Here is a 13,174-nt window from a genome sequence, read left to right on the forward strand (position 1 = left end):
TAGATTTAAAAAAAATCGATTTTATTAGCTTTTCTATACATTTCTGTTCAGAGGAAGAGTTCCTTATGTTAAAACAAGTCACAATTGATATATTTAGATTGGTAACTGGCATAAGCCTTAACTAAATTGTGTTGAGTAATGCTCTCAGACAGGCTGCAAATACCATACAGTGACTAAAAGGAACTAAAACATCAAACACTTAAAATATAATGAATTTTTTAAAAAACAGGGTTTATCTAAATACATAAATATCCCTTTTAATCTAAGATATTAAAAATGAGAGATTAAGACTGTTTTATAAAGCATTTTAGTTGATGAAAAACAATAAACTTAGAAATTAAACACAGAATCTGATTCTTCAAGCCTAGTGGACAAATCATCCCTGGCCTTTAAAGGAGTTCCTTCCTGGCTGCAGTTTCAGGATAACTTCTGAAAATTATTCATAATTCTAGTTTAATTTCCAATCAATCTTTTTTTTTTTTTTTTTACTATAGACATAAAATTCATATCAAACCCAAGCATATTCCTTTGCTTTTCCTCTGAACTTGAAATCAAAGCTTTTGCTGAAAAATAAAACTTGAAATCCCTGAAAGCAGATACTGCTGATTGCACAAACCCAGATAGAAATGAACACTGAGGAATTAAACTTCTAGATACACTAAAGCTAAATGAGCTGATTTTTCCAAAAGAAAACCTAACAGCTTATAAGAAGGAAGTAATTAGTAAACAAGAAACCACAAAAGCAATAAAAACATCATAAACCTATTAAGTTCACACTGAATAAAATGCTAGGGAATAATTTCCACTCCAAAGTAAAAATGATTTGCCAAAATATTAACAGCAACAAATAAAAAGCAGCCTTGCATTAAAGCCAGAGCTGGCACAAAGCACACTTTGGGTGAATACATACACACTTCTGTGCTATGGAAGCTCTTCTTCAATAGTGTCATTTTTTGGATAACTTGGTGAAGTGCAGCTGGCTGTGGTACTGTGGTGCCAGTCCCACTGCACCACCTTTGCTCCCACCATGAGAAGCAACAAACGATTTCCAAACACACAAAGTAAACCTGCTATCCTGCTGCCCACATGGCACTGCATGAGCTTAGTTTGAGGGGAGGAGGCTGCGGTGTTTACTGCATTTGGATTCTTTCCACATGGTTAATTTAATTCAGATTTTTTTCCTGGGGGAAAAGAGATCCTTGATGGTCACTGGTGCCTGATCCTCCAGACAGTCTCAGGACATCGCCACAGGAGTGGTCTTGCTCTGGATGCATGTCCATGACAGGACTACCAGCATTTTCTCTTTAACACTTTACATTAGAGCTCCAAGCTGAGGCCATGAGGGAAGAGTTGCTTTGCTAGCCTCTCACTGTGTTCCTAGGAGACATCACTATGCCAAGGCTTGGGCACTAGGACTTGTCCTCAGCACAAACATGACAGCTACCAACACATCAAACACATTCTCAGTAATCTCAGCGTTCCTTAGGCAGGACTTTTAGGGTTTCCCAATACATTCTCTCCTGTCCCTGCATCAAGTGAGAGCTGCCCTGATGTCTCACCTATCATGGAAATTGCCCCTCTTCTCACAAAACCCAAAGAAATTACAACCAAGCACCACATGTTGAGCTCATTTACAGCTTTGAGGCAAACATAGATGTCATGCAAAAAACAGATGGATATTACCTCACTGAGTGGTTTCTTGGTTATTTTTCTTGAGACATTTCCCTAGTCTGTGTTTTGAGTCTATTATCTCTATTACCACAAACCTGTCCTGAAAGGTTAAGCTTTCACCCCAGCCAAGACAAAGTCAGACAACTGAGAGGGGGAAAGAGGAAGAACCTTGACAGCTTTACAGGTAAGTCTGTATCCTATATATCGTGGCCAACCAGGAAGAGTAATCTGGACCTGGCTATTGGCTCCTGGGATTGTAAGAAAGGCAAAACATGTAACGTGCACACCTATGTACACAGAGATGCACCTTATGTTATTGCTAAAAAATGTTCATCTGTAATTTCTAAGTGTTAGTCTTGATTTGCTCCTTCTTTTAGTTTTTAAGATCTTAGGTCTAACCTTGCATTTGGAGTAATAAACATCTGTATTTGGTTTTTTTATTGGACATGTTACCTCAACAATGGCTTATTATAACCTTGAATTCCTGAGATACTTCAGGTTTTCCTGTCACAACCTTTAGTGAGATAAAACAACTTCTTGTTACGCATTCATCTTCTGCAATACAACTAAAGCAAAATCATAGTGAGTCAAATTGTAGCTACCACTGTGTTTGATTGAATGAGGATTTTTTTCTTCTCATTTATACTATGTGGAAGAGGTCTGAGACACTCAATACACACTCACTGATCAATGTACAACTTTTAAACCCTGCATCAAGCCTATCAGTCTTGTATTTCCAGTTTAATATTAACACCATGAAGGTAGACAAACCAGACATTCACACAGGAACTGGTGGAATCAACCACCAGGAACCAGCACATGACAGATTCCTATAACAAGGTGTGAATTTTCCTTTTTGATTTAGGATAACTTGGTTTAAAATGTGTTGTGCAAGTGATTTTGCCTTGTGGACCTCTGCCCTTGCTGAAGAAGGACAGCTGCTGTGTTGGTGGCTGAGATGATGTCCACTCCTTCAACAGGAGAAGACACTGCTGTGATATTCCTGCCTGGGGCCATTATTCAATCCTATACATCCTACAGTGCAGGGTCGGACTCCACAGAGCAGTAAACAACACTATAACAGGACAAGAGTACTTCTGTATGGAGGTCAAAACCAACACCAGTTCTGTAAACCAAACTGGTTGCACTGGAACGATTATAAAATTATTGCATTAGAGTCTGGGTCAATTAAACTTTAGCTAAAAAAAAAAGAACATTTTTGATTTAGTTATTATGTAAACAGGACAGACAAACTCCCCTAAAGAAAAAACACTTAAGCAAAAGAAAAATGGACTGCTTAAAAAGGACTTTTCCCAGTTTGCTTCCACAGTTCTTTGACTTCTTTAATGCTTTCTTTTTTCACACACTTCCAGAAACCTTGAATGCCTTGCTGCTGTGGTACCTGTTAATAAAGTTAAAGTATGTTCAGCATTTACACAAAAAAGACTCCTATTCCCAGACTGTGTAAATATAATAGATAATGTTGTGCTGCTGCTTCCGTAGTTCACATGTGTACTAGCAAGTTCTTAGCGGCAGCACTCATCCCAGATTCATATGCAGTAAGGACTACCCAGTTTAAAATACGTATCTTTTTCTATTCATTAACTCTACCTGTGTTTCTACAAGCATTTACATGAGAGTTGTAGCAATCTACAATGAGAGTTTACAACGAGAGTTGTAGCAATCATCTGTGGTATTTACGAACAATTACATCAGCTGGTTACCCTCAAACCTCGATGAATTCGGTTCCTCAGGACTCCAAGAAACTCGCTGTGGCTGAGGCAGTCATCTCCATCTAAATCAAAAATCTTGAAGATGGTATCCAAAACATTATCTGACAGATCCTGTCCTGTTGCCACCTTCACTGCTCTCTTGAATTCAGCTAATAAAGACATAATATTACATCACAGGTGACTGAACTTGCAAAGAATATGAAAAGCTTATAAATAGCAGGATTCTGTCCAATTTACAATGGCTTGTGGGTGTCCTAACTGGAGAATTTGTGATGTGTAAACTAGTAAACTATTAGGGGGCCTCAGTTCATGCATTCTTGAGCTTGCTTCTTCTTTTGTAACACTATCTTTATTAATTTTATCATAAGCTTTAGCTACTTCTCAAGCAACAGTACAAGTGATAATTTTTGCTAGAAACAGATGAAAACTTACACACTTTTGGCTGTTTCCTGTTCATATGAATGGTGTTTGCCTCACTATCCTCTCATAAAAAACCTTACCATTTTATATCAAGCCAGCTTCATGGCAATTCATTCTACAAGAAAACTCATCTCCTCAGAGAACAGTACGTTATGATATGCTTCCCCCTCAACTAAAATCCCCTCAGCAACTCTGCAGAAACATAGACCATCAAATGGTCAATGCACTGCTTACAGCACATGGCTTTATATACCTGCAGTTCTGGTTTTGAGAGAAGCTGGCTACCTCCTCTTAAATGATGTTGACGAAAAAGCTGCATACCTCTCTAGAGATGTACTTTCATCTTCAGCTGTTTTTTCTTCTCTCTTTACACTACCATGTGCAGTATAGAAACACCCACTATCCCCTTTTTTGGTCCTGTGGTGCACAGAATTCAGAGTTTTGGTTCAAGGAGGATGAGGCAATGTGTGGGGCTGCCACAAAACAGCAGCTTGTAAGAGTGGAAGGATTATTGTTTATTACAGCAAGCACAATCACAACACATGAATTAGATGCATTTTTGAAGGCATTATGAAAGTGTGAATTTCAAAAAGGAACTGGAGGTTATTGAAGTACAGCAGTATTGTAGATTATTACAGCAAGTTGTCCAATTAAGTAATAAATGCAATATTAACATGGTTCTGCTTTCATAAACAAGTGCTGTTTATAAACAGTGCTATAAATATGATTAGTTCTGAAGCTTACTAGAAGGAATAGCATTCCTGACATAGCTCTTATCTTTGTCTCTTTCAACAATTCCTGTATAAATGTAGTTGATAATTTCACAGTTGGTTTAAATAGAATTAAGTTAAAAGTTCTTCTGTAAAAGGATATATTACAACTTAAAAAATACATAAAACATGGGATGCTTATTGTAGTCTTAATTTTGTCTTTCAAAAGCTGTAAACTGTTTCATCTCTTGAAGCTGAATTTAAATCCAGACATGGCACTGTTGTTTCTTTGAATGTAACATGAATAAAAGAAGATCTTCTATAACAGCAGGGCATAACAATATTAAAGCAAAGAAGGGCCACATTATCAGAGAGAAAGACGAGATATGAACTTAGAAGTAAAAGAAATCTAGAATAAAAGGAAGGACTAAAAGATTGTCTTATATTTAGATAAATGTTCATATATGTGTGAATACACACACGTACGCACATGCAAACACCAAGACAAAGAACTCAGCCAGATTCAGGAGAGAATTAGACATACAGGCATGTAACATCTGTGAGTTACTTCAGCAGCTGACTGATTTTGATTACAGTGGGGTTCAGTGCATAAACAGACTAGTAATGAAAGTCACAAGTTGCAAATCCCAGAGTTTTCTTTGGTTCAAATCCCATCCAAACATTTATCTTTCAATAATATGAATTTCTCTTTCCATCTTCTCACATCTCTCATCTTTTTTCACATGAGCCCATCAAATATTAATTTCAATGAATGTTAATACCTCCTTACATTTCCTTAGGAACTTTTTAATAATGTTGCTATTTTGAAATACCTTATGAGATTTGTCCTTCAAGAGTAACAACTAAGTAACAACCTCAGGATTAAAACAAAAAGCATTTGTATGTCCATTAAACTTTTGATGCATTGCTCCTCTTTCTCCTATATGGGAAGGAAGCAACTCCCCTCCTTGAAATCTTTATTTTAAACCCCACTTTATGACATTGTTTCTTTTTATAGACATAATTGCATAACACATCCTTGTCAGCACAGGGAGGACATGGAGTGAGTCCAGAGGAGGGCCACAAGAATTATGTGATAATTTTTGGGATGGAGCACCTCTTCAGTGAAGAAAGGCGAAGAGAGTTGGGGTTGTTCAGCCTGGAGAAGAGATACCTCAGGGCAGACATTATTGTGGACTTTCACTATATCAAGGGGGCTTGTAAGAAAGAGAGTTTTTATCAAGGCCTGTAGTCTCAGGAAAAGCAAAACGCTTTCAAAGTGAAAAAGGGTAGATTTAGACTGGCCATAAGGAAGAAACTTACAAAGTTGTGGCCGTCCCATCATTGAAAGTGTTCAAGGTCTGGTTGGGTGTGAGATTTCAGCAACCTAATCCAGTGACAGATTCCCTGCCTATGGCAGAAGGTTTGGAAAAATGACCTTTAAAGGTCACTTCCAACCCAAACCATTTTATGATTTATTAGACTGCTGTCATTAATCCACATATGACAGCACATTAGAACTTTGAAATGAAAAGATTTTGAAAACTTTATATGATTATTTTTTCATGAAACAGAACTAAATCCAAATACAGAGCCATATAGCATTTTTGGACCTCACCGTGGTACTTTGGGATAACTCATTTACATTAATTCTGTAACTAAAATTAAATTTTTTTCCTTAAAAAACCCCCACACAAAAGGTGTACAGCACTTACCCCGCTTAACAGGACGATTGGCTACAGTAAACATCTGCATGGCGATAGAAAAGTCTTCCAGATTATTTGTAAACTTGCAAAAAGTCTTGAATTCTTCCAAACTGATGTTCTAGAGTATCACAGAATTCAGATGATATATAATAAATATACATTCAAATCCCAGTTATTCTATGTCATTAAATCTGGTGGACTTAGTGTTTAGATGTGACTGCCTACTCATTGCTGATATTCGTATTTCTCAGTTGGACAATTATCATTGCTCTTACTTGTATACAATTCAAGGGCTGCAATACTTCATTTGGCAACTGGTTATTTCCACATTCAAATGAAAACCTGTGCATACAAAGGAGGAAGCAAAACAAAGTATACTCTGGGTACCAACCTCTCCTGCTTCGATTCTGTCTTTCACATTCTGCCAGTAAATTTCATTGTTTTCCTCATCAGTGAAGTACAGCAACCATGCCGCAAAGTCTTCTTTTCTCATGAAGCTCAAACCCTTTGAAAACTTTATGAATTCCATTTCTTGGACTTCCGTTTGCAGATTTTCCATGAATCTAAGTGTAAACAGATGTAATCATCCCTGTATCACCACTACTTAGCTACCAAGTGCCGCAGACACCAGCTCTGAGCTACAGACACTTTCGACATTGTTGTTTAAAATTCCCCCACTGGTTTAATTTTCCCCGCGCTCGCAGATGTTTCCAGGGCTGCATTTCCAAAAGGACACCAGCAGGACGCGCTCTCGGCCTGCACAGGCGGCTGCTGCCAGCAGAACTTAGGGACACATTGGACATCTCGGTTTTACTCGTGTTTAAAAATGTGCAGATAAGGAGATAAAAAAATCGGTAAGGCAGGAGCAGAATGAATGAATGAATGAATGAATGAATGAATGAATGAATGAATGAATGAATGAATGAAAGAAAAAGGGCCTGGTAACTGAAGGCCTGACACATGATTTATGAGGTTTCATATTAATGAGAGGAATGACAAGATTGCAAAGTGCCTAAAAGATGAGGCCATAATAATCACAAAGGTGAAAGAGGAAACTTGAAATCATTGCTGTAGGAGATGATGGCTGAAAGTTTCAGAGATTATAACTACATACAGAGCTTTGGTGAATCAGTTCTGTGCTCACAAGAGGAGAGTTCAGAAAGGATTACAATTGACTTGTAAAGGGTCAAGAAGAGCACAGAAAATGTTGCAGGGGTTTGGGAAGGTAAGAGAGCTGTTTGAAAAAGGAAAGAGTCAACATCAAAGCTTTTAGGAGGCACCCATTATTTTGGGAAAGAAAGAAAAAAGTATTACAAGAAGCAAGTAATAACCAGCAGGCAGAGAGCTGTGAGTTCATTTTTGTAGCTTCAAGTTTTTTCAGTTTGGCCTATATGGCTAGTATTAATTTTGAAAAAGTTGACACAGTCAATAAATACAGTGTGATCCATTTGATATTTTCCACTTCAGAAATGGGGCAATCCAAAAACAAGAGGTGATTTTAAAATAAAGCCTAAAACCAGTGGTGCTTACCAGAATCCCCTCCATATTGCTAAAAACCCCTGCTTTATTGAGTTGCAGAAATTATTGACAGGAGGGAATGAAATATTCCTATACTGGGACAAAGCAATTAATTGGAGAAGAGGACAGCTAAGGGTCTGGTGTAGCCAATATCAGCAGAGGCTCATTTGCTCATCTGTGTTTGCCTGGCGTCACTGGGTTTGAATTCTTTCCCTTGAAATTACAGCATTTGAGTCCACACAGCTATCTTTAGCTCTTTAATGAGATCACTTGGACAATTGGTAGCTTGGAGCTCTGTGAAATCTATAAGGGGTTAGCTAAAGACTGCTCTTGCAGCATAAGCTCCCTCTTGTATTTTTCCCTCTAACAGGTAGAGCTGCACATGCAAATAAAGGGACAACAAATGCTTCACAGCTCAGGACAGGCAGGTAAATGAAAACCTGATAGTGGAGGTCAATTTAAGTTTCAGGCTAGGGCTGAATTAAGGTATACCAAGGAGGGGTACAAAATGCTGTCACATTTTATACGTGCCTTTTTCTGGTCTAGTAAAGGGGATTCTATAGTATAGCCAAACACTAAGATGTTCCTCCACATTAAGACCTGACACACTTTCAATTCCCCTGGCTCTCACTCTCAGAAGTGGATGAAACACCAAAGCACCAGGTAGTGCAACCAGTGTGACTGGACAGCCCTTTGTCTTGCAGAGTAGTGAGAGCTGCCTTGCACAGCTTGCAGAGCACTCTTTTGTTTTCAGGCCCAGCTCCTGTCTTTGTAACTCACAAGGAAACTCCTGCCTCTGGCCAGCACCACAGCCAGCATGTGCCAGGGAGACCAGCTCCATGGGCTGGCACAAGCAGCCCTGCTGCACTCACAGCCCCAACAAAATCCCCACATCTTGGGAAGGGAGGTCAAGGTGCAGAGGGAGAGACCAGCATGGATCTGGCATGTAGACCGGGCATGGAGTCAGTCCAGCAGAGACTGAGTAGGGTCACCTGGCTGCATTTTGAGAGTGGCCATCACAGGCAAGGAGGAGATGGTATCTGGTATATGTGGTTTGTGGCTGGCTTGAAGGCACAGCCAAGACCGTGCAGAACAATTTCTTTGATTGTAGTTTCTAACTCATGTAACGTCTGGTCTGGAGGAGGAGAAGTTGCTGAAAATGAGGTCACTTACAGAAATATGCCTAAAACTTGGATGCAAGGAAACGAGACAACATGTGTTTTATTTTCTTGGATTTTTATCTATGAAAGGTGGACATATTTTGCAACAGACTTAAGGTCTTGAGAATTGAGCTATTTATCTTGGGGAGAAAGCTCTCAGTCATTTACTTTACTGGTTGCTAGCCACAGGCAACGACACAGAAACAGATTCTTCTACCTTTTCTGAATATTGCATTTCCTTAAGCAGACAAGCCTTGGTGATCTGCCCTCTAGCCACACCCAATCAAGGCAGGAAAGCTAAAAGATCAGTCATTCCTACATGATGAAGAAGGAACCCACCAAGCTGCACACATCAGCCTGCTGAAAGGGGCAGCAAAGCCAGAGCAGACAGTGAAGGGTTTGGCTGTAGTATTTTCAATGTGTTCTTGCTTCTGCACCCTTTTCTAATTGAAGTTCCTTTCAACTTGCAGGCTTGCTCCTGGCAAGCCAGAGTGGGAAGATTTCCTGCCATATAGAATCCTACTTGGAGCAGGAGCTGAAATGTGCAATTTAAAATTTATGTGATAGCTTCCCATATTACAAAAATTAAAATACTGTGAATCATCGCATCAGCATTCTAGGTCACTCTTATTCCCAGATGTGAGAGTTAAAAATCCTAATGAGGTTTTTTTTTCAGTGAAAGTTATTAAAAGTTATTAAAAATAACTTTCTGGTTAGGAAGTAAAACTTGATACATAAATGTCAAGACACCACTAGGGATACTTGCTTTTGTATCTTCTGGATCACAGTGCAATGAGTTTCAGCTGTGAAGTCCTCAAAATGTATCCAGATATTAGAAAAAACAAGCACAGGAATGAAATTCCTACTCTCCCAAAGTCAGTGGGATCTTTTGGCTGGGGACTTTGTAGGGAGTCAGAATTCAAGTACAGGAACAGGATTCTGATTGTAGATATGCTCTACAATTAAAAAATGATTATACTGGGAATACTCTTATGCTATAGTAGGTTGAAAATAAAAGAAAACCCTAAGTTTCCAAGTAACAAAAAGGAGAGGTAAACCATAAATTTGTAAGATGGGGAAAAGGCCAGGAACAGAGAGCACTTTCTTTAAGACAGCCCACTTTATCCACACTCTCTAAAACACCCACGTTGAAGGCCAATGGCCAAATTCGTTATCGTGTTACAACAGCATCCAGAAACCTTATCAGGATTTATCCCTCATTTTGTAATGGGTTCTAGTAGAGAAAGAGGGAGTCTCCCAAGGCTTTTGGCAACTCAGCCTTAATAGTGCTAATCCGCCACAAATAGAAGTGGAAATGTAATAAAAGAGGGGAGACCTCAGGAATGCAGCTTCTCCCCCTCCAGTGGAGAAGTGCTGGCATCGTATTCTTTATGGCACACAAAGAATTAGATTGAAACACTAAAGGCAATGTTAGCGGAAGTTTTTTTCCCATCTCTTGACCTGAACTGTCTGTGCAGAGCTTCAACACTCTATACAGAACTGACCAGTTCCTGTCACACATTTATAGGAAGGGAATCTAACAACAAAGACAGTGGCGGATGTACCACCCCAGTATTTGCACCGTGCTTTGGCTCCTCTTTGGACACCAAAGTCCTTTTGAAGAATTGATAACCCTCTCTGCACCAAAAGAGTGTGGCAAACCAGCTGCAGCTTGCCTTTTTGCAATCTGACTTTCAAACCAGAATATAGAAGATTTAATAAAGGCTTGACCAATTAATCTTTAGAGAACATTTAGATCTATGCTTGTAAATTCAAGCTTGCAAGCATTAAGACAGTTAATCAATCTCACAATTTTCAGAATTGCAAGCAAAACCTGCTTTGATTTACTGTCCTTAGCATTTCCAAACAAAAAAAGCTCATTCTCATTCTTTAGTGTTCTGTAGAAACTAACCAAGCTAGTCTTTTCCTAAGCTCATGCAAAAGGAAGAATTTTTTTTTTTTTGAGAAATATTCAGATTGAGTTATGACAGGAATATCATGAAGCCAGATTTTGTTGCTGTTCTCCCCTTCCTCACTGCCTGATCTTGACTGTAACTGATGTAATCTCTATGTATTATGGCTCTCTCTATATGCACACACATAGATAAAAGTGTAGGAACAGAGACAAGCAATCATACTCTATTTCTGCAAGGCAATTCCAAATCTCCAGATGAAAATCACTGAAAATGTACAAGCTGTCATCACAGCAAAAGCACAGCATGCTGGCTGATGATGACACCTGAAAGAGATTCTGCATCCATGCACTGGCACACACACACCACAGCCCCCCCACAAAAATGTCAGCAATAGCAGTGGGGTCCAGCCTGGATAATTTTGGCTTCTTAAATGAAAGCTTCCAAATAAAATGTATCGAGGAATTCAAAATACTGAAGCAAAGAAAGATAATAAGTAGGGAAAAGGCATGATCTCTGTATGGTTGTACAATTTGTCACCTTCAATCTAAAGCAGGAATTAAAAAAGAACCATAATTAAAGAGTATTTTTGTCACAAAATTCTATTAACTGATGAAACAAGATGCAAGAAATCAGGTAAGAGAATGACACAAACTGGATCGAAACGTTAATTTTCCTCATACTATTAAAAGATGCCCATTGTTTAATCATACTGGGAAGTATTTTTTCTAGGACATCCCAGAAAAAAATACAACAATCAGAGAGTTTTTGGAATATCCTTTCCATACTCTCTGCACTTTCTTTTTTCCTTCTAGGAGAACGTAAGAGATTTAAGCTTGCTTGGGGACAGATTACAGAAAGACTCACAGCAGTCGTAAACTGTTTAGGGAGTGAAATACTGTCTCCTCTTTTATTTGGGATTAGACATACTTAAACAAGATCAGTAAGGGACTTTTTTCAGGGAAAAAAACCCTGTGTCTGTCAGGAAGAAGTATTTCCTATACCTAGAAAACAAAATAGTTTTCTACTCAGAAAAAAAGACAGTACATTTGATATAATTGGAAATTAAAGCACAAGTTAGATTTTTTTTTGTTTTGGGAAGGAAAAGACCAAAAATTATTTCTGAATTAAAAACCAGGAGAAATCAATACAAAAGAATAAAAAAAGCCTTGAATTCTGGGGAGATTCTCTAAGACAGGACACAGTATTAGAAGATGACACTATTGTTGAGGTGTAAAACTGAGTGGTGTCATCTGAAACAGAAACCTGTTTAGATCTTCTGAGAAGAAAGATGACTTCCTGTATTAAATCTACCCTTTTTGTTACATGATTTTAGGCTTAGTGTATATTCTTCTCTATTTTCTTAAAATGTTACAGGAGAATACTGTTCCTGCTATATTTGACAAAGAGGCCACACCTTTAGTAGTGATATACATAAACATACTCCAGAAATTTTTATTTCCTAACATTTGCCAGGGAAACATTTGCTTTTGAAATTGTAAATTCTTATTAATAATTACTATAATGTCCTTACGTTAAGGACAATACAACTAATAAGAACTTATCTAGCAGTCTGGAGCTGAACATATGTTCCCTGAGTCCTACCTTAAGAAGCCTGAAGATCTCTGAAAGTACCTTTACATTTGATGAAAACACTGCCTGAGGATTGTCTGTGTGTGTGTTAATACCTGGGATTTCCCAAGAAGCAAGCACCAGCTGGAGACAGATACCTGACCATTTTTCCTTCCTATTCTCAGCATTCCTCCTGTGTTCAGGGCAGTAGGAAAAGTGGCACAAGAACTGGCTTACATCAGCCTCACATTGGCCCAAGAGATGTGGACAGTTTCCATTTTCTTTGTGCCATCTGAATGCAAAGAAAGGAGAACAGGGCAAATTAATTGCCCTGGTATATTGACTGTGGCTGCCTGACATTTTTTAGATGTTTGGACTGTGGGCTAAAAGGCTTGGACAATGCTGGTGTACATGTAGATACAGATGGTTGCACACTTACAAAAGGATTTTTTTATGCCAGACAAACTGAAAAGAGGGAGCTTGAGGAAAATATAAGTAAGTAATGAGATAAGAACAGTGGTCTCAGCTTTCAGAATTCCCATATATGTACAGTGAAATTTCAGAATGAAAGCATTCCTGTTTTTTGGAGTGAATTATTTTTATATTTTTTGTGGTTTTTCTTTTTTTTTTTTTTCTTTTGAGTGGTTTGGGTTTATTTTTTTTTTCATTTTAAAGACTCTGCAGCACAGTAATATCTGTGTATTTAACTAATGTGACAAGTTTTAGTGCGTCCTTATCAAACATAATCACCTCTATTTTCTACTAGGTACT

General features: G+C 38.3%; 1 protein-coding gene across 1 annotated transcript in view; it reads right to left on the reverse strand.

Annotated features, from left to right (window-relative positions):
- Positions 1–13,174, reverse strand: part of MICU2 (mitochondrial calcium uptake 2) — a 133,717-nt gene continuing 120,543 nt past the window's right edge. Inside the window, exons 9-12 of the mRNA XM_053934885.1 lie at positions 6,632–6,803; positions 6,250–6,358; positions 3,396–3,553; positions 1–3,073 (exon numbers count right to left, since the gene is read on the reverse strand). Coding sequence (XP_053790860.1) covers positions 2,969–3,073; positions 3,396–3,553; positions 6,250–6,358; positions 6,632–6,803 — 544 coding nt within the window. The 3' untranslated portion in view covers positions 1–2,968. The remainder of the gene's footprint in view (positions 3,074–3,395; positions 3,554–6,249; positions 6,359–6,631; positions 6,804–13,174) is intronic.

This window comes from Vidua chalybeata, chromosome 2, assembly GCF_026979565.1.
Source record: "Vidua chalybeata isolate OUT-0048 chromosome 2, bVidCha1 merged haplotype, whole genome shotgun sequence".
NCBI classification, from domain to species: domain Eukaryota; kingdom Metazoa; phylum Chordata; class Aves; order Passeriformes; family Viduidae; genus Vidua; species Vidua chalybeata.